Source organism: Xenopus laevis, chromosome 9_10L, assembly GCF_017654675.1.
Source record: "Xenopus laevis strain J_2021 chromosome 9_10L, Xenopus_laevis_v10.1, whole genome shotgun sequence".
NCBI classification, from domain to species: Eukaryota; Metazoa; Chordata; class Amphibia; order Anura; family Pipidae; genus Xenopus; species Xenopus laevis.
The window spans coordinates 26,536,807-26,558,791 of record NC_054387.1 but is presented as its reverse complement, the minus strand read 5'-3'; the positions used below and the strand labels follow the sequence as shown (position 1 = coordinate 26,558,791).

Below are 21,985 nucleotides of genomic sequence, written 5' to 3'. Positions count from 1 at the left end.
AGTTTCAGTCTGAATCTCAGGTGTGAACAGTACAGGGTTTTAGGGGAGTGAACAATAGAGGTGTCACAAGTGTGAACAATACAGGGGGATCACATGTGTGATACAGGGGATTAGAGTCTGAATTTGAGGTTTAAACAATGCAGGGTGCAGTTTATCTCTACAGTGATACCCTTTAAAGATAACATATGGTAAGTAGACACAGCATCTGGGGAGCCAAAGAAGGGGGGGGGCGCGGGCCGCCAGTTGGACAGCCCTGGTTTATATAATTAAGATACTGTGTAGCCATGGGGTAGCCATTCAAAACTGAATAAGGAAAAAAGACACAGGATACAGAGCAGATAACAGATTCGATCTATAGTGTAAAATGGGATTCTTCAGAACGTATCCGTTATCTACCCTGTGTCCTGTGCCTGAATGGATTCCCCCATGGCTACACAGCAGCTTGTTATTATGAACTATAGTTGTTTTTCTGAACCAACACACCAGTTTTGCCACTTCAGGGAAACAGTACATTATACTGTCTTTCCTTTAAAACACTTTAATTTTTTGGTGTTATTGTTCATTTAAGTTCAAATGAATGGTGTAAAATCTGTATATATTTCTCCATGCTGTTGTGAGTCCTGCCAATACAGAGCTTTTTTTCTAGCATTGACTACTAAAGCAAAGAAAACGAGGTTTTATCTCAGAAGCAGGAATCAACAGCAGACTGAAGATTACTTTATACATACAGTAACGTGTAACTGATACCATAGGACAAAAATATATTGCCCAAATATCTGCTTTGCAGGATTTTTACTTTATCTTTGCTTGTTGTTTTTTTCTGGTTATGTTCTTGGTGTTTAATTAGTGATGGGAGAATCTGTCCCGTTTTGCTTTCCCCATAAATTAACTCAATGCAATGGGTGGTTTTCTGTGGAGACTTTTTCAGTGCTCAATATATTGGAGTCTGTATTTTTTTTTTCTCAGCGGAACCATCCATCACTATTTGTAACTAATACAGAGTTTGTATAGTGTTCTCCAGTTTACATTTAGCCGATTTCAAGGATATGCACTTTGGTTCACCTGTGATCCACACTGGAACAGACAAGAGTATGCTTTGCTTTTCTGGCCTGTTGTTTGTTCTTAATAAAGGATTATGATGTGTCCTACAGTAGTTCCCACAGTACTTTGTAGCCCTTAGCATTGCATAATCGATTTTCTGTGGCCTTGCTTTTTATCATTTTTTGCTTTTTCCGTCTACAGATCTGCCTCCCGGATATACCTACCCAGATGTTGTTCAATCTTACACTTCACCACACCATGTGCACTCCGCAGATCCTGCTGACACAGAATCTATGCAAAAAGCATCAGCTGCAGCTGAACCCGAACAGTCTAGGACGTTTACTCCCACCAAAGAACCTTGTGACACATTTGTGTCAGGTGACTCATTGGAACTCAACCAGGAATTGTCTAATTTGGGGGAGACAGACTTAAATGAAATCTGTGTTAAACTACCCCAAAGGTCCCAAGACTTGGAATGTGGGGAAGCTGCTGTTGCTGCAGACAGGTGTACAGATAAGGCGGAGAAGAGTAAAGACAATGTAGAAGAGGTACAACCTGTGCATGAGGAGGTTGATAGGGAAAAAGAATTAGAGGAGGATGGTGCGCTCATTGACACTTCTTCTGAACAGCTGCTAAATGATTCACCAGCTGCTTCTTTGACCACAGAGGAGACAAACATTGAGACTAGTGAGGAAGTTCCTGCTTCGTCAGTAGACGTCTATGGTCAAGAGTCCAGAGACCCTGAGGGAACAGAAGTTAAGTCCTTATCTATATCCCAGCATTCATCCCCAGCTCCATCCATTCACTATGACTCTTTATATACTTTGGACACACTGATAGCAGCCAGTATTTCTATTGGAGAACTTCCATCTCTTCAGGATGAGGGAAGTATCTGCGGCCCAAACATTTCACCCCCACTTCCCAACTCAGGTATTCATGGGATTGCTCTGCTCAGTGAGTTGGCAGATCTAGCACTGCAGGAACAGCCTAAATACACTACACAAAGTAAGTTACATTTTTTTTTTATATTTTGCATTTTTACAAAAAAAATCTTGAAGCATTTACTTGAAATCCATTAAAAAAAATGATTTTTTTTATATTTCATTTTGGAATTTGAGTGGCGCTAGACATGTTCATTGTTTTCCAGGTTCTCTCAGCCATGTGATTTGCGATAACCCTCAGTCAATCTTTACTGCTGCAATACATGTTGGAGTGATACCATACTTTATATATGATATATATTTATGCAGGTGGATGCTCTGCTGTTTGCATGTTGTTTTCAGTCTGAAGCTTAGCGTGCATTGTTTTTGTTGTGTTATTTTGTTTGGAGCATGAATTCTGAGGAGGTATACTCTAACTACAGGATGCTAAATGGAGTAAGCAACTGTGACCATCAACTGCATTTCTAGTAGTATGATACACTAAAAATGTTTAGTAACCTTCTTTTTCTCTAGGTCTGCTTGGGGGACACAGGGACAGTGGGGGTATAGCTGGAACCACTAGGAGGCAGGACACAATAAAAAGAATAGAAACTTGACCCCTCCTCCTCCTGCTATACCCCTCCTCTGTAGGCAGAAACACTCAGTTTCGTTGTGTCCTCAGGAGGTTAGGACCGTCTCCTGCATTCAGGAGTATTTTGCTATTTATTATGCTCTTTTATTTTTATTTCATTACAATTCCTTCACATGATATGGAGCTGGACAGCTACACTGAGTAGTCTGATCCATTACTTGAGGATGTCACCGGGGTCTCTTGTGCTCTGCACTGACCATCCAGCATTGATTCCCTCCCTCTGACATACAGAGAGAGGATGCGCTGGCCGGGACACAGGGCTGAGGTATAGCCAGGTTCATCCTGTTGCTCAATCCTCCTTATATGCCCCAAGGATCCCTACACTACAGTCTGGGAACTCCTGCCATGGCTCATTTAAGGTAAGCATATATCCTTAATAGCAGCCTATTTACTCTCTCAAGCCTCCCCCTCTGCACAAACCATCTGCCTTGCACAGCAGTATAGGAGACTTTGTTGCAACCTGCAGGTCACTAGTTGCAGTATGTTAATCAGCCTCCACCAAACACACAGGCACTTGATAAAGGGCTTCTGGCCCGAAAAATGTAGTGCGCAATAAAGAGCACCTAGCAGCAAGTTCTACCTTTTCACTTGCTTTCTCTCAGTTCTCTAACTAATTGATTAATTTCCTACACCTGGAGTGGGGGGTGGCTTACTGAGATTGAGAGCACAGCTGCCAAATCATCTATACAATTGTCCAGAATGGGAATGGCACTTATGTTTCCTACTGTCTTCACTGTCAGCAGCACAAGAGAGTTATTGTGGGCTTAGCACCAGTTGCGCCTCACTATTTTACAAGAGACTTCACTGGGGCTGTCTTTCACTCTACCTGGGGAGGCAACGGCTGGGGCAGATTTTGCACTTACTGTACGTGCACCCTGTGTGCAACCCAAAAAGTGCGCGCCAGTGCCTTATGCACCATTTTTCTAAGGTGTGCGTCTGCACCATATGTCACTGCTAGGGGAGGGGCCATTCTTCGCACTCTCCATTGTGCGCCCAGGCAGCTACTTCCCATTGATTCTGGAGGAGGTTCCATTACTAGCAGACTCACCACACTGGGCAGAACTCTTTCCCAGCTTCTCTGCAGCATAGCCCCCCCCCCCCTGTTTTTTCTAAGAACACAACAGGGCAGTACTTCTGACACAGTGGGGTTTTTAGCTATTGCCACAGGGCAGCAGGCTTTGTAATTACTGCCTTATCAGGCTTTACTCTCCTCCAAGGCTTTGCTCCCAGCAGTACCCTGGGGAGGCATTTTCAGTTATATATATAACCTACATTATATATATTGTTAACTTAATTCCTCTCTTACAGGAACAGCTTGTGTACACCATGTCTGAAGGTACAGGTGATAATCTTTTTTCCAGGCCAGCAACTACTACATCGGTTAAGTATTTAGCTTGTGCCAAATGCCGCATCTGGTCACAAGGACCCTCTGTGTTCCACGTGCAAGCCACCTGAGGCAGTTTCGAAAACTTCAGAACTCCGTCCTCAGGTAAGCCAAGCCTCCCATGGGGACCCATCAGACCAGCCCCGGGACTCCACCCCCCTGGACCCCCAGCCTCCCCCAGAATGGGCATCTAAGCTTGCCGCCGGCATTCCTAAATTGGCTCTCTCCCTTGATAAACTGCTAGCGTGGCTAGATAAGCCTCGGCCTAAGCCTCCAAAATGTAGAGCCCTCTCTCCTTCCGAGGATGAGTGTGAGGCGGAGTCCATCACTACTTCATCCCTGCCGCCTGACTCCGAGGAGGATCCGGCTCTGTCTGATGGTGAACTATCTCACAGTTCCGACCCAGAGGAAGGGGAACCCCCCCCCCAAACTCTCCTCTGAGGCTACTGATTCCCTCATTTCAGTATTAGAGACCCTTCACTAAAAGGAGCCTGAACCTAGTTGCAGTACCTCCTTGTTTAAGCGCCGCAGCAGGTCCTCACCTTCCTTTCCCCTCTCATGCTCAACTCGAGCAAAGTATCCAACAGGAATGGTACAAGCCAGAGGGATGTTTCCAGGCTAACCGCCGTTTTCTCAAACTATATCCTTTTCCACAGGATCTAACGGAAAAGTGGACCTCCCCACCTTCAGTGGATGCGCCTGTCTCTCGACTATCTAAGGACACTGCTTTACCAGTTCCTGATGCAGCCTCCTTCAAGGACTCCATGGACAAGAAGCTTGAGGGCATTCTAAGTTCCCTCTTCTCTGCTTCAGGTACCTCCCTTTGGCCGGTTCTAGACTCGGCTTGGGTAAGTAGAGCAGTCCAAACTTGGTCGGACGCCTTATGCCGAGCGATTGCCACAAGGGTCCCCCGTGAAGAACTCGCTCATTTGGCCTCGCAAATCAAGGAGGCTGACTACATATTTGAAGCCTCCCTCGATGTGCTACAGGTGATTAGCAGAACTTCAGCCGACTTGACTTGTCGGTATCGGTTCGCAGATCTCTCTGGATGAAACTGCGGACTTGTCTTCAAAAAAGTCTTTCACGACACTCCACCACCTACAGAGGATGCTTCAGTGGAAGGTCCAGGCCATCCTGGCAGTCCCGCAAGCCCACATCTGCATTACTCACCCCTTCTTCCCTTCAGCGACTCAGGGGGGGGGAGACTTTGCAGGTTTGCCGACTCCTGGAAGAATCTGACTCAAGACGCCTGGGTACACAAGGTCGTGAGTCAGGGCTACCACCTAGAATTCGCTTCTCTCCCGCCCCGCCGGTTCTTCATGTCCAGATATCCTCAGGGGCATCAAAAGGCTCAGGCGCTGCACGACTCGATCGGCAAGCTTATCCATTCAGAGGTCATCATCCCTTTTCCGACTGAGGAGAGATTCCGAGGCTATTACTCAAACTTGTTTGTAGTTCCCAAGAAGGATGGATCTGTTCGGCCAATCCTGGACCTCAAGAAACTCCATACTTTCATTCGACCGCGAAGGTTCAAGTTGGAATCCCTCAGGTCTGTCATCGCGGCCCCAATTTTCTGTCCCCATCAGAGATTCTTGCGATTTGCCTTCCAAAATCGCCACTTCAAACTCACGGACCTTCCCCTTGGCCTGAATTCGGCCCCTCGTGTCTTTACCAAGATCATGTTGGTGGCCACTGCTCTAATCCGCACCAGGGGGATCTCCATAACTCCTTATCTGGACGATCTCCTGATCAAGGCACCTTCATTTGCAGTGGCCCAGCAGGCGTAGCACTTCACCATGGTTTGATTACAGGAGTTTTGTTGGTTCATCAACCTGGACAAGTCCTCGTTAACCCCAAGCCAATCCATGGTCTTCCTCTGGATGCAGTTCAACACCCAGACACAAACTGTCCCAGTGACAAGGTCCAGCATCTACGGACCCTCGTGCGGTCTCTCCTCTCGAAGTCCCACACCGCGAGATTCTACATGAAGGTGTTGGGAGTCAGGGTTTTGATGATAGAATCAGTTCCCTTCACCCAGCGTCACCTCAGGGAGCTTCAGTGGAATATTCTTGCGGCCTGGAGGCACAAATCCCTTCTCCTGGAATTACGTTTATCCCGCAGGACTAGAGTCTCTCTTCTCTGGTTGATGTAAACCAGTCACCTGACCAGGGGCAGACCCCTAGGGGATCCACAATGGTGACTGCTCACCACAGATGCAAGCCTCTCCGGTTGGGGAGCAGTGCATCAGTACATGAGCAGTGCAGAGGGTCGGTCAGCGCAAGGTCGCTGGTCTCTATCGGAACAATGTCTTCACATCAACCTTCTTGAGATACGGGCAATCTGACTCGCCTGTCAGCGATCTTCATTCCAGGTCTCTTAAACCGGGAAGCAGATTATCTCAGCAGACAATCCCTAGATCCCTGCGTGTGGCCTGTAAAGGACAACATCTTCCACAAGATCACTCAAAGATGGGGGACGCCAGAGGTCAATCACATCACAATCGTAAAGTTCCTCTCTTCTTTGCAGGGTCCAGGGACCCTCTGGCGGCAGACACCCTCACCTCTCCCTGGGACTTCCATCTTGCGTTCATTCCAAGAAAGATCAAGAAGCTTCAGAGAGAACTCATTACTCTCATCATCATAGCTCCAACATGGCCCCGTCGATCCTGGGTCTCAGATCTAGTACATCTCTCAGTAGAGGAACCTTGGCCTCTCATCCTGGACCTTCTCTCTCAGGGTCCAATCCTTCACCACTGTCCTGCCAACCTCAATTTGATTGAGTGGCTACTGAAACCGCTATCCTGAGACGGAAGGGGTTCTCTGAAACTGTCATTCTACCATGCGTGCAGCCCGCAAACCGGTCTCCGCCAAGACATACCATTTGGTCTGGTTCACTTACCATTGGTGGTGCCAATGTAATGGTTTCAATTCACTGAAGTTTTCCACTCCACTCCTTCTGGCCTTATACAGGAGGCACTGTTCCTGGACATGTCCCTCGGATCACTGAAATCTCTGTTTTCTGCACTTCCATCCTGTTCCAAAGACCTCTCGCCTTGTTCCCAGATGTTAGGATTTTTCCCATAGTCACCCATGTCCAGCATTCACCGAATGGGTTAACATCCCCGTGGGCCAGCGGACAGGACCTCCCTCAATAATAAAAGGCTGCACCTCCCATAATCCATTAGTCTTTTTGTCCTGTCCGGGCCAGGGGATAGTTTAGTCTTACATGAGCAAGGACATACTAATAAAGGAAGGTAAGCCTGTAAGCTCCCCTGTTAAGGGGTTAGCATGGCAAGGATAATTACCTTATAGATCTCTCCTCCCGCTTGCGGGTCAAGGGATTTCTGGAAGAAAGAACACTGCAGTGTTCAGAGGTGGCTAGTATTCCTCCCGATGATGGGTCAGGAGAGCCGATTTTGCCCAGGTACAGCATCAGCAGGGAAGCGTGTGTGAAAGCGTCTTCAGTGTTGGAAGCTTCCGGCGGCCATCTTGCTAAAGGTAAGGTGCGTACAAGGTCATAAGGAAACTTTCGGCGGCCGTCTTGGTAAGGTAAAAGACGCAGTATCTGTGCGGAAAGGAAGTGACGTCGGCGGAAGTGGCCGTTCGGCCATCTTTGATGAGGGAAAAGATGCGGTTTGAACGGATTGGCGCCAATAGTAAAGTAAGCAGCGTTTTTTCCCAGCGCAATGGATTTAATGCGCTTTCCAGTACCTGGGGCAAAGAAGTTATGAGGTATGCAGGTGTCATCCTCAGTTACTTAAGCAATAGCACACTTCCTGCAGCGGCCATTGCCAAGCAGTATACTGAGCACTAAGGAGTTAGTTGCAGGTATGTGATGTGCTTTGTGTTCAGCCAAAATAATCTCTTTGAGTTAATGCTGAAAATGTTATACTCTCTTTACCTAGTTTTCAACAATGGAACCTGGTATGACTGGGAAAACCTCTCAACCCCGAGGGAAAAGGTGAGGTAGTATTGAGAGCAATGACTTATGTGGATCAGGAGGTTTGATTTTAATAAATGTTATTTGTTCAGCTTTCCTGCCTCAGATGCAAAGAAAGACAAGTCACCAGAGAAGTCTTCAGCATCAACAGAAATACGGCAAGAACCTGGTACATCTGTATCACAGGAAAATCAGCTGTTTGCAGAATCCTTGGCTTCGGTTATAAAGCAAGCAGTTATTCAAGGATTTCAGGAAGTTCCAAGTTCTAGGAAAAGACCTAGACATACGAGACAAGCAGAATCCTTATCTAATGTATCAGAAGGAGATTTATCTGAAGATCCTGAGGGCTTTTCACAGATAGGATCGGAAGAGGGTGAAATAGATTCGGAAGAAGAATCGACCTTTGACATAGCAATTATCGATCCACTAATTAAAGCAGTCAGACAGACCCTGACTTTTCCGAAAGAAACAGCAAAACTCTCTGCAGCAGATAAGCTATTTCCCTCTTCACGGAAGAAGGCAACAAGTTTTCCAGTCCATTCCTCTATAAAAGATATTATTAATACTGAGTGGAAAAAGACTGAAAAAAGAGCTCAAACAGCTGGGAAATTTAATAAAAAATATCCGTTTGATGAACAAGAGGCAAAGTTTTGGGAGTCTCCACCTAAGGTGGATGCGGCCATAGTTCGTTTGGCTAAGAAGACGACCCTGCCAGTGGATGATGGGGCAGTATTCAGAGAGCCTATGGAGAAGAAAATAGAATTCAATCTGAGGAAAGCATTTGGAGCTGCAGGGGCAGCCTGTAAGCCTGCAGTGGCTCTGACGTCAGTATCTAGAGCATTGAAAGTATGGCTGTCTGAGCTGGGGGAAGCAATCTCATCCAATGTGAAAAGGCCGAAGCTCTTAGAGATGCTTTCAGATTGCAAGATGGCTACGGAATTTAGGTCGGAGGCTTCATTGGATCTAGTGCATTTATCAGCAAGATCGATGGCCCTGTCGGTGGCAGCCAGGAGAGCATTATGGTTGAAAGCTTGGGCAGCTGATACTGCTTCCAAGTCTAATCTATGCCAGTTGCCATTTGAAGGTGAAATGTTGTTTGGCGAAAAGCTAGATGCAATTATTAAGAAGCTATCCGGAGGCAAAAGTGTGTTTCTTCCTCAAGAAAACCTAACCAAAAGAGCCCGCTATGAACCCAGTTATGGGAAAGCGAGGGATAAAACGTTTAGAACATCCAGACAATACAAGCCTGGGAAGGAATACTCCAGACAATCTTCGTGGAGATCAGGCCGTCAAAGTTCTAGAGGGTCGGCAAGAAGACCTGGAGGTTTTTCCTCTGCCCCTTCGACTTCCAATCAACAATGAAGGTGGCAGGGCTCAGAACATGGTAGGGGGCAGGTTAGCCGAATTCTCCCATGTCTGGGCCAGAAGCATTCAAGACGGTTGGGTACAGAAGGTGATAGAGTCAGGATTCGTTCTAGAATTCAAATCAGTACCCAGGAAAGATTTTTTCATTATGTCAACCTTCAAAGATGGAGAGACAAACAAAGTGGTCGTACAAAAGTACTTAGACCAAATGTTCGAGTCAAGGGCGATAGAATCAGTTCCTTTAGAGGAAAAATTCAAAGGCCTTTACTCAAGACTTTTTCTAGTGAAGAAAGCATCAGGAACCTTGAGACCTGTTCTGGATATGCGAAGAGTAAACAATTTTCTGCAAGCAAGAAAATTCAAAATGGAGTCTCTGGCTTCCATCATACAGGCAATCTCAAAAGAAGATTGGTTGACAAGCATAGACTTAAAAGATGCTTACTTCCACATTCCAGTCTCAAGAGAACACAGAAAGTATATGAGATTTGCAGTAGGGGACATTCATGTACAGTTCAGGTGCCTACCATTTGGGCTCTCCCAGTCTCCAAGAGTGTTTACAAAGGTGCTAGTAACACTCATAGCAGAACTAAGGAAGGAAGGTCTAGCAGTATATCATTACCTAGACGATATCTTGGTAGTGTCAAACTCAAGAGCCGAAGCCGGAAGACATACTTCAAGGGTTCAAGAGTTCCTACTAGCCCATGTATGGGTAATAAACAAACAAAAGAGCAATTTAATTCCCCAACAAACCCTTCAGTATCTGGGAGCTCTCTTTCAGACAGATCAAAATCTAGTCAGTCTTCCGGTGGAAAAGCAGGAAAAACGTATAAATCTGCTAGAAAGTTTCAAAAAGCAGAAGACCGTGTCAGTGCATCAATGCCTAAGAGTATTAGGCACCATGTCGGCAACCTGTCAAGTAGTCAGATGGGCAAGGTGGCATACAAGGCCCTTGCAAAATTTTCTGCTAAGGAAAGTGAGACATCCTCATCTAAACCTGCAAAGAAATATAGAAATACCTCGAGAGGTAAAAAGAAGTTTAATCTGGTGGTGCGATCCCAAAAACCTTGCAAGAGGCGTACCCTTGGAGGAGCCAGAGTGGGTGACATTAACCACCGACGCATCAAGTGTGGGGTGGGGAGCACACATAGAAGAGAGATATGTGCAAGGCACCTGGAAAGGAGAAAATATTTCCTTAAACATTCTAGAGTTAAGAGCCATAAGAAAATCTCTTTTTTCTTTTTCTCACCTGTTGAAGAACAAACAAGTGAAGATTGTGACAGACAACACAACGGCAGTGGCATATATAGTGAAACAAGGGGGCACCAGAAGCCTGTAGTTGATGGAAGAAGTAAAACCACTCTTTCAGTGGGCAGAAAGTTGGCTGGAAGGGTTGACAGCAGTTCACCTTCCAGGGAAAGAAAATCTAAAAGCAGACTTCCTCAGCAGGACGGTTCTGGATCCAGGGGAGTGGTCCTTACACAGAAGTATATTCGAAGACATTATAAAGAGGTGGGGACAACCAGAGATAGATGTCATGGCATCCCCTCAGAACAAGCAGCAGTATTACTCAAGATTCCCCTATGAAGAGTCCTGTGCAGTGGACGGACTAAGGCAAAGTTGGTCGGGAAGTCTGATCTACATTTTTCCTCCCTTTCCGTTGATTTGGAGGATACTGAAAAAGATAAAGAGAGAGAAGGTAGAGGCAATTGCGATCATTCCCTACTGGCCCAGGAGGCCTTGGTTCCCTCTCCTCCAGAAGTTGGCAACAGAAGAAGCTATGATGATTCCGATCTTTCCGGGGTGGTTGTCACAGGGAGCAATCCAATTCCAGGAACACAATCATTTATCTTTGATGGCCTGGCGGTTGAGAGGGAAAGATTGAAGAGCTTCTCTCTTCCAGAGGAAATCATCAATTTATTAATGAAGTCTAGAAAAAATAGTACTTCCTCCCAATATTATAAAATCTGGGAAAAGTTTGCAAAATTTGTGACAGAGAAAGAGGAAGATCCTTTGTCTCCTTCTCCAGCAGTTTTGGTAGGTTTCTTATTCTCGGGATTTGAGATGAATTTACAAATCAGTACGTTAAGAGGCCAAGTGTCAGCAATATCAGCCCTGACTGGTAAAGCATGGGCAGAAGAACCTCTCGTAAAAAGATTCTTTAGTGCCCTTATTAGAGTAAAACCAATGAAGAAAACTTTTATTCCTCCTTGGGATCTTCCCTTTGTTTTGAAAATCCTGATGGGAGCACCATTTGAGCCATTGGAAGACTCCTCCTTATGGAACATGACACTGAAAGTAGTTCTGCTGGTAGCAGTGACTTCAGCCTGCAGAGTGGGAGAAATATCAGCCTTCGCAGCCTCAGAGCCGCATACAGTGATATTTGAAGACAAGGTGATATTAAGACCTGCATTTGGTTTTTTACCAAAAGTCGTCTCAAAATTCCATTTAGATTTGGAAATAATCCTTCCATCCTTTTGTCCAGATCCTAAGTCATCAAGGGAAGAATTATGGCATACTCTGGATCTAGTGAGAGCCATAAAGATTTATCTGGAAAGAACAAAGGCGTGGAGAAAATCAGAAAGATTGTTCATAATCCCAAATGGTTCAAGGAAAGGTCAAGCTCCAGCTAAAAGAACAATTAGTTCTTGGATTGTTGCAGCTATCGCAAAAACCTACAATATTGCAGGCAGGAAGGTTCCCAGAGGGTTGAAGGCACACTCTACCAGGGCATTAGCAAGTTCCTGGGCGACAGAGGCCGGGGTGTCGCCGGAGATCATCTGCAGATCAGCAAGGTGGTCTTCAATCAATACGTTTGTGAAACATTATAAGTTGGATGTTTTGTCCTCCCAAGAAGCTATGTTTGGGAGAAAAATATTGCAGTCTGTATTTCATTCTGTTGATTAAAAATTTTTCTGTTATGCAAATCGTTCCCTCCCTCATTATTTAGCTTGGGGAATTCCCATTCGGTGAATGCTGGCCATGGGTGACTATGGGAAAACAGGAAATTGTTTATACATACCGTAATTTCTGTTTCCTGGTCACTCTCCATGGCAGCATTCACCGGGTAGTTTCCCACCCCGATTTGGGGGACCGCTTTATACCTAGACTAATGGATTATGGGAGGTGCAGCCTTTTATTATTGAGGGAGGTCCTGTTCGCTGGCCCACGGGGATGTTAACCCATTCGGTGAATGCTGCCATGGAGAGTGACCAGGAAACAGAAATTACGGTATGTATAAACAATTTCCTGTTTTCTTCAGGGAATGGCCCACATAAAGTGCCTGGTACTTTCACCGGTGCCAAATTGGGACTTAACCCATGTCCTACGTGCCCTGCAACACGCTCCCTTTAAACCCATGGATTCTATTCCACTTCAGTGGCTCACATGGAAAACAGTTTTTTCTGCTGGCTATTGCCTCAGCATGGAGAGTATCTGAGATCTCTGCCCTCTCCTGTAGGTCTCCTCTGTTGACCTTCCACAACGACAGGGCAGTACTTCATACTTCTCCCTCTTTTCTTCCCAAGGTGGTTCCACTTTCCACCTCAACCAGGAAATTACGATTCCTACCTTCTGCCCATCCCTTTCCAATGCGAAGGAAGCAGCACTACACATCCTCGACCCCGTTAGGGCCCTCAAGTTTTACCTGCACCGGGTCGAGGACATCCGTCTATCGGACTCCTTGTTCGTCCTTCCCTAGAGGCACACCAGCTACTTAGACCGATGGACAAAACAGGCCATCCAGAGATCCTATTCATCACAGGGTCAGGTTCCCCCAGATCAATCAGGGCACATTCCACCAGAGGGCTTTTCGAAACCAAGCCTCAGCAGAACAAGGCTGCAACGTGGACTTCAATCCATACTTTTGCCAAATTTTACCAGTTTGGCACCTTGTGGGATCTGACACCCGCTACGGCAGGAAGGTACCTCAGGCTGCAGTGGCTGGTTCCACGTAGGCCTCTACTTCCCGCCCTAGATTCAGGGGACAGCTTTGGTACGTCCCCACTGTCCCTGTGTCCCCCAAGCAGACCTAGAGAAAAGGAGATTTTGTGTACTCACCGTTAAATCTCTTTCTCTTCAGTCGCTTGGGGGACACAGGGCTTCCCTCCCTGGATAGAGGCCTTCTCTTGGCTTCAGAATTGGTTGACTCTGTTCTTCTTGTAATTAGTTATCAGATTTTCTGTTGATTATTAATAACCTCCTGTTTCTCCTTTGGTACGAACTGAGTGTTTCTGCCTACAGAGGAGGGGTATAGCAGGAGGAGGAGGGGTCAAGTTTCTATTTTTTTATTGTGTCCTGCCTCCTAGTGGTTCCAGCTATACCCCCACTGTCCCTGTGTCCCCCAAGCGACTGAAGAGAAAGAGATTTAACGGTGAGTACACAAAATCTCCTTTTTACATTCGCCTGTTTCACACACCTTTTGGGTAGTGCATTTGGAATGTTGCAGTGTTAATGTGAATGTAGGGTTAAATGTTATTCATGAGGGGAACAGCCCTGCCTCTTTTCCTGTGCCAGAATTCTGGAGGGAAGGGATGGTTTTCATGCTAAGAGCAGCTAAAAGCCAGAGATCTTATGAAGTTAATTTCCCCACAGGATTGGGTATTGTCCTCTCCTCTGAGATTATTAAAGGCAAATATTGCAGCCAGAGCTTACTACTTAATCACAGGCTCTTATACACCACAGGGATCCTGAGCCCCTATCCTACCCTCCAAAGCCACTTCTTAAATTAAAAGGGAGGATTACTACTCCTGAAAGTAAATATAGTTCCTTGTATGGCGATGCAGTCTATCCATACAGAATCTGGCATTCCAGTATATCCATACAGGCTTTTTTTTTTTATCAAATCCAGATCTTTAACTTTAAAATCTGCGGCTATGACAAAATGACTGCCCCCTTGATTGATTAAGTGAGTGCCTTTTGCAAACGTTTCTGTCGATGGTTTCTGAACCCCAGCATTTTGAACGTGTGGGAACTGTAAATGAAATGTGTGTGAACAAATTAGTGAATATAGTCCAGGCCATGGCTGCTTTCCTTTTAACCCACTCCAGTATTCCTGGTGATTCATTAAGCCTATCCAGGCACACGTTTCTTTGATCACTGGGGTAATAATCAAATCTGCTTCTGCAGTCCCACCTATCCCCAAGTGTCTGTCATGGCAGCCATGTTATGTCAGTTGTAAGACAGATGGCCACATGTGCTGTGCAACAATACAGCACAGGAAGCATACATAAAAGGGGGAATGTATTCCAAAGTAGCTTTTAGCATTGATTGTCCTGCCAAGGGGAATAAGATAAGGGCAGAAATGAAACTGCATATGTAGTCCGGAGTCTACAATATGCTTAGAAACACAAATGTGATCATCTCCACAGCAAGCATGGTTAATAACTCTTCCAATTCCTTTTAAAGCAGTGTTATGGGGCCTTTAGGGAACATCCTATCAGGTACCTTTATGTTCCTAGATCAGGGCCTTTGCATATAGGGATAGACATGATTGAATGTCTGTGCATCTGTGTCTATGACCATATATTTTTTTGAATATTATATACAAGCACATGTAATCATGAACACATACACCTGCTGCTATAAACATCCTTTGAACATTTCTATTTTATGTCCATAAAGATGAATTAAGAGCACTGTCAATGTAAATGTTGTAATATTTATAGGTGCATATTGAATGTTTATTGTAAGATATTTTGTATTCTGCATCTGAAGGTTTTTTTTATGAAAAGAAAGCAATGTATTTCTTAATGAAAGTGCTTCTAAAGATTACAAGGTCCGTCTGTATTCCATATAGTGGTCATTTTCTACAACTCCTGTCCTGTTTTTCCCTGTCAGCCAATGAAGATGAGTCTGTCGTGTCAGACCTTCAGGTTTTTGCTACCATTGCCACAGCATGGTGCCTGGCAGAAGCTGCCATTCTGGAAGGTGCGCCCCCTGGCTGCCCTATTCCCTACTGTCTCAACACCACCCCTCGAGTTCGTTTGTCACGCCGAACATATACTTGGATACCAAAAACTAAAATGGTGAGAACTGCATTGCAGTCTTGATTATGCTGTTCTTTTAAATGGTATTAGGGGAAAACAATGACTTTGTTTTGGATATTTTCATTCCTGGGCTATTTTTGAAAGTATGGTGTCTGCCCATTTCACTCTGACAGGTATGTCCCTTGAAGGCTGCCATAGATGATCTAGACACTCAGGAGGTGGACATGAGGATGAAGCTGGTGGACATCCAGCGCAGGTATAAAGAGAAACAGCGGGAGCTGATTAAGCTGCAAAGAAGGCATGACCATGAGTGAGTAAACTATACACGAGAAATTGCCATCATAAACACTATGTTCTCTCACAAATAGGATATATCTTGCACCCTTAATTGCATCTTAATTATTTCTGTTTATTACTGATTGACTGATGGAATCCATGTTGTTCATTATGAAACATTTTAGGGCATGATGGGTCTTACTGTCCTTAACACTGTGATTGCTTGTACACCAGCCACTCAAATTTAGCTGACCATTCCTCCAATTCCATATTTAGGAAGGAAGAAAGTTCCAGAAGTCCAGTCCGCAGAGGACCAGGCCGACCCAGAAAACGACCACACTTCCGTAACCCATCTTCACACCGGTCAAATGAGAACAAGAAAGCCAAGTAAGTTATGAAGGAAAATATAGTGGATTTATATAGTGAATAAAGTACCCCCTCTTGTAAAATATAAGGATATTATAAGTTACCGAGGAGTTTCATGACCATATAAAAACACGAGGCCGAAGGCCGAGTGTTTTTATACAGGTCATGGAACTCCGAGGCAACTTCTAATATCCTCATATTTTGCAACTGGGGGTATTTTATTTTTTATAATACACAAGTTTCAGTGAGTAATGTGACAGAAATGACATCATAACTCACCGTTTATAACTGATGACATCAGAAATCACCGTTTATAAGGATATCATTTACAAGATATTCATGGCTTTTGTGTATTATACAGAGCTACAACAGCCTTTAGCTGCTATTTTCAGGAATGTATGCAGACCTCTTAAACACTTTTTTTTTAAGTTTGTTTGTCCTACACCCAGTTATTGTTGGGAAATAATCAGTGTGGTAGTAGTCAAGCTGTAATTCAGCTTAACATGAATAAGTATTTATTCATGTTAAACTGACCTGCCTCAGAGGGCACCCTACCCTTGTGTGTCCTGCTGTAGTTGCACCACTTTACATTCCTGTGCTGTAACATTTCATCCATTAATAATTCCTGCTTTGCCAAAAACACAGGCACTCACCATATTGCTACTTGAGCCTCTGCATTTTGGTTCCTGTTTTTCTCTTCAAAGATGCAGCAAAGACTGATAGGATTTTGTGGATGAGACCAGTATCTTGTCCCCCTCCTCCACCCCCACCCCCCAAATATCGTTACACAGCACAGTGTAGAATCCCCTGTCTGTGCAATGCAGCCTCTGGTCACATTATGGTGCCGCTCACTGCTTCCAGTGATCTGCTATTACCCATTAACCGCCTGGTGCATCTATCCTAGCACTCACGGGCCCTGTATAATTGTCCTTCTCTTCTACAAATTGCCTCTCCCGGCAGGGCTATTTGCATAAATCATCCAAGCTAGTCCAAACATGATTGGAGAGTGTTTGCAATGCATCAAGCTCCATGATTTGGTAATAATAGTTAAATCTCTGCTTAAATGGCTTTCTCAATTAAGACAGAGAGAAAAAAATAAATGCCTGTGTTTTATGTAAAAAAACATTAGCAATTGTTGTATGGATGAAAAAGCGAAAATAAATATAACAAAAGGACACAGTGTTTTTATTGGCAGTGCCTTGGGGACATGGCACATCATATGTAATCTGACCAGTAGGGTAAAGGCTTTGGCCACAGTTATCTGTGGAGTACAGTTCAGCACTACAGCATCTTTTTATTCTTTTTCCTTACTTATACAGAAGCAGCTGTTTTAGGTGCTGGGGGCTCAAGAGGAGGCACTGTCATTTGTAACAGAACTTGATTCTCATATTTGCTTCAGGAACACAGCTTAATTAGCTAAGTCAGGCATAGTCAACCTTCAGGCATTCCAAATTTGGTGGCAAAGCAACTCTCAGCATTCAGCTCACTCATAAAGGCAGCGTTCCAAGTAGGGTCAACTGCCTTGAGCCCCGTACATCACAGGGCCCCAGAGACTAGCCTTTGCAAGTAGAAAGAATGTGGCTAAGCATCATATTGGTTCTTTCTGGGAGCTGTAGTTTAACTATAGGTGAACATATACTGATTTATAAATAATCAGGCCACATTTTGCCATCAGACCCACCATCACAAAAGATGACCCTGCATGGGGAAATGCTAGGGGATATAGCAATTCACCATTTCAAGTGCAAAAACTTTCCCTGAGTGAAGCGAATGCCTTCTATAAAATACACAGTGTACAGTATGGTGTCTGGTATCCAGAAACCCATTATCCAGAAAGCTCCAAATTATGGAAAGCTTGTTTCCTATATACCCAATTGTATCCAAATAATCCAAATTTTAAAAAATCTTTTCTTTTTCTGTGTAATAATAAAATCGTACATTGTACTTGATCCAAACTAAGATATAATTAATCCTTATTGGAAGCAAAACCAGCCTATTGTTATTTAATGTTTACATAATCTTCAAGTAGACTTAAGGTATGAAGATCCAAATTATAGAAAAATCCATTATCCGAAAAAACCCCAGGTCCCAAGCATTCTGGATAATAGGTCCTATTGCTGTATATGATGTTTCGAATATAAATGACTCGCAAATGTCTGTATCTGACTTCTATTCACTGTACCCTGCATACAGTACAGCTCTTTTGTAAATATAGAAGTTATCTCATCAGTTTTTAAATGGCGTACATTACCTTGGATCCTTTTTGGTATCCTTTTTCTTACCCAGCCGTTTATTCTAAGACATAACCTCCCAAACTGTCACAAATGGGTTAGATTCAGCCCTAGATATTTCTGAAAGCTCAGTGGCAAGCCAAGTTATGGTGAGATTTAGGGAATATGTTTTCTTGTGGTGGTGAAAGGGATTTTTGGCATTAGCCCATAAAGTCTTAAAGGACGCTGGGGGGGGGGGGGGACTTCCGTCTGCTGTCTGCTTAAAAAAAATGGCCAAAGTTCCACACATTACACTACTGTTTATGGAGCAAGGCACAGCCTCATATGTGGACTAGTTGTCAGGACTGTCCATGCAGCCCATGGTCTGGCAAGCAACATTTAGGCCAAGCAATTCATTTGTTGTAAGTCCCTGTCTAAAACCCATAATCTCTCCTTATACAGTATGTCTAGTAAATTATAATGTATAATATATGTGCCTATGACCCTATCTATTATAGGATCCTCACTATAGAGCCCCAGTATCACTATTGTTATCAGCTTGTGAAAAACTGTTATGACAAGGGGTCCATGTACCCTCTATTCTATACCCAAACCCCCATTATTAATTTTATTCTGTTCTCCTATACTCACCTGCCCCCCCCCAAAAAAAACTGACTACTGACCAGTTGCTTAGCAACCTCCTGCATCCTCCCTCAGTGTACCTGTTGTGAGTTTGGACTCAGTCTAAAGGAAAGCAGTTGATAGAGGCCATGCAACCTGCAAAGACTTCACTGGTAACACATTAAGCTCATGCTGATCTACACTTCCTACTAGAAAACGTTTGTTTGTAAGCTTGTAAATGTACCTTGTATAAGAAAAGCTTTTTTATTCTAGTTTTTATTCTAGTATTAAGTTAGAGATGACTTTGCACGTTAACAGGAAACCTGGATTCCTTTGCTGTATCATGAAGGTACTCTTGAAATGTATTCTGAACAGCATAAGAGTTAAATGATTCCGCCAGAGATTCCACAGAGGATGTAGCAGGCTTTGATGGATCTGCTTCTGGGAGACACTTTTAAAGGGCTGGTTGAAATCCACTCTGCAAAATTTGCTGTCTGTATAGAAATCCTTATAACCAGGCTGCCCTACTATCCACCCTTTTAATTTCATGGGGTAAAGCCATCTCTGTTGTCTATCTGATAAACACTATATCCTGTTGCGACCAGGTGCATTCTGTCTGTATGGCTGTCACGGGTGTAACTACTGAGGAAGAAGACCCTGCGACTGCATGGGGCCCAGGACATATAGGGGCCCTGGACATATAGGGGCCCCATGAGACCCTAATTCATATAGAAGTTAAATAAATATTGATAAAACAGGTCAACCTCTAGACATTTTTGGGGCCTGAAAAATGATTTGCTTTGGAGCCCATTAATATCTAATTACGCCACTGATGGCTGTGCTCTTTTGGGTGCTAAGAATATATAAAAGCTTTGGCATGCAGTGTAATCAAAAGATTGTAAGCTCTTCTTTTACCAGTATTAATGACACCATTGTACTGTACTGCAGAATATAGCGGTGCTGTAAATTAACATTAACAGATATAAAGTTGACCTTGATTATCAGATGGCATTGACATCCAGGAAGCTCTTCATAACTCTCCATAACCTATTGCTGGTGAAACATAAAACCTGTGTTACACCAGTGTAAGTCAGGGATACACTGAATATGATTTTTTTGGTATTTCAGTCAGTAAAAGAGTTGATTATTCAGCTGAACTGATTGTATTTTAATAGGTGGGGTAGTATTGCATTGGTCTTTAAAAACAGTTAAATGGTGGATTGATGTATCTTGGTGGAAGGAATGGTGTATACCTGTATGTCAGTCAAGGGTGTAACAACAGAGCACATGCACGAACGCACTTATGTATCTTTGTCCTTTGGGTCCAGCACAAGCTGGTCATTAAAGGGAAATTTTACTATCTTATATAGCCAGGGTTTCATTTAATTAATTGCTTATAAAATGGAAGGTCTTTTCTGTATATTTATAAGGGAAAATTGGAACTGACATATTGGTAGTCTCTTCAGAGGCAAATATTCTAATGATAATAAACAGATAGTGCTTTTCCACTGCTTTCTACAGCAAATATCTGCCTAGAAAGAAAGGGACAGCTTTTACATATATACTTAACTGTAAATCGAGATATCATTTGAATTCAGTGGATATGTAAAATAAACCTAGTGTTTTTCTGCAACGCACACAGCTTTTCTTGAATTTTTTTGACTCTACATGTGAGTAGCACTCTACCCAGTAAAGCTTGTCACAGGTTGGATTCAGGCAGTTTGCTCTTCTTTTCTATGCTTTGTTGATGGCTCTAGGGCCCTAGGCAGTGTAAAATAATTAATAAGAATGATAATTTTTCATAAGGCTTTGGCCAGACTAACAGATAATTTTGGCACCAATGAATATACTACTCTTCAGTATGTTGCCCAAAAACACTGATGGCATTACAGGTTAGGGAGAGGTCAAAGTTGTAAAAAAAAAAAAAAATGCAAATAAGCATTCATCAACTTTTTCGGCGTTCTAAGCAAACATAAGTCAAAGGGTAATAGAACCAATGGCTGGTCCTCTGATGCTGACTGCCTGCTGCAAGGCGCAGTTCCTGCTGTTATCTTTTTTTTTTTTTTTTTTTTTTTTCTCTGCATCTGCATGTTACACACATCAGTGGATTTTGACCCCAAAAATGCACTTGAGCTTTTTGGGTCTGAATTCCATGTATGTAGTATGGATGGGAGAAGATAAACATAAGGAAACTGTGTGGATCATAAGGAAGTGAAAGCTAAGCCAGTGCTCTGACTTAAACCCGGTGTTTAGGCCAGGTCAGAAGCTTCAAGTGTGCAAAAAAACAATTTCTTAGTATTGTCTCTTTTGTTGCTTAGGCTTCTATTGGTAGAATTTAAAACGGGAAGGTAAAATCTACAGATATGCAATGGGGCAGATTTACTAAAGGGTGAGTTGGCCCTTGCTAGTGGAAATTTGCCAGAAATCCCATTGGGACATCACCAATTTACTAGCAGGCGTAGAGGACAATTTGGTAACGAAAGAGACAGTCACTAGCAAAATTTCGCAATCTATCACCTGGCGAATTTTCATTCAGGCGACAGATCATTACTCTGCAAATTCACTAAAGTACACATAACGTTACCTCTTTCGCCAGAGTTTCCTTCACCAGCTTAGACCTGGCAAACTGATAAGATAAAGCTACATCCTCCTCAATCTTATGTCAGTGACATCATATACTGTATGCCTAAAAGTTATTAAAATGAAAAAAAAGATGTAGTTTTTTCATATTTTAAAGAGGGATTGTCTTTAAAAGTTGTAAATATCGCAAATTTTAGCCATTTGAGGGGCATGCCACATTTGTTTTAGGGTGGGTTCATGTCTTGTGCATTTTTAATAATAAGTGGCCACTTCAAGCATTTGCACCAACATCTCTAATAAAGACATATATATGACCTTTATGTACCCGCCCTGTTCAAATTGACCTACAGTTAGGTCCATAAATCTTTGGACAGAGACAACTTTTTTTTATAATTTTGGTCCTGTACATTACCACAATGAATTTTAAATGAAACGACAGTTGATGCAGTTCAACTGCAGACTTTCAGCTTTAATTCAGTGGGTTGAACAAAAAGGAACTAAAGCATTTTTTTAGCACTTCATTTCAGGGGCTCAAAAGCAATTTGACAAATTAAGAAACTGAAAATAAAACTAATACAATTCAACGAACTTTCATTAGGCAGTAATGAACGTTAGCGAAAGTGCGATATGAAATGCTACTGCTGACA

The 21,985-nt window shown here is 43.5% G+C and overlaps 1 protein-coding gene across 8 annotated transcripts in view; it reads left to right on the top strand.

The window, feature by feature from the left end:
- Positions 1–21,985, top strand: part of bahcc1.L (BAH domain and coiled-coil containing 1 L homeolog) — a 220,223-nt gene that overhangs the window by 158,266 nt on the left and 39,972 nt on the right. For all 8 annotated transcript variants that reach the window (XM_041576469.1, XM_041576471.1, XM_041576470.1 and 5 more), the window contains 4 exons: positions 1,243–2,046; positions 15,137–15,324; positions 15,459–15,595; positions 15,838–15,948. In XM_041576469.1, coding sequence (XP_041432403.1) covers positions 1,243–2,046; positions 15,137–15,324; positions 15,459–15,595; positions 15,838–15,948 — 1,240 coding nt within the window. The remainder of the gene's footprint in view (positions 1–1,242; positions 2,047–15,136; positions 15,325–15,458; positions 15,596–15,837; positions 15,949–21,985) is intronic.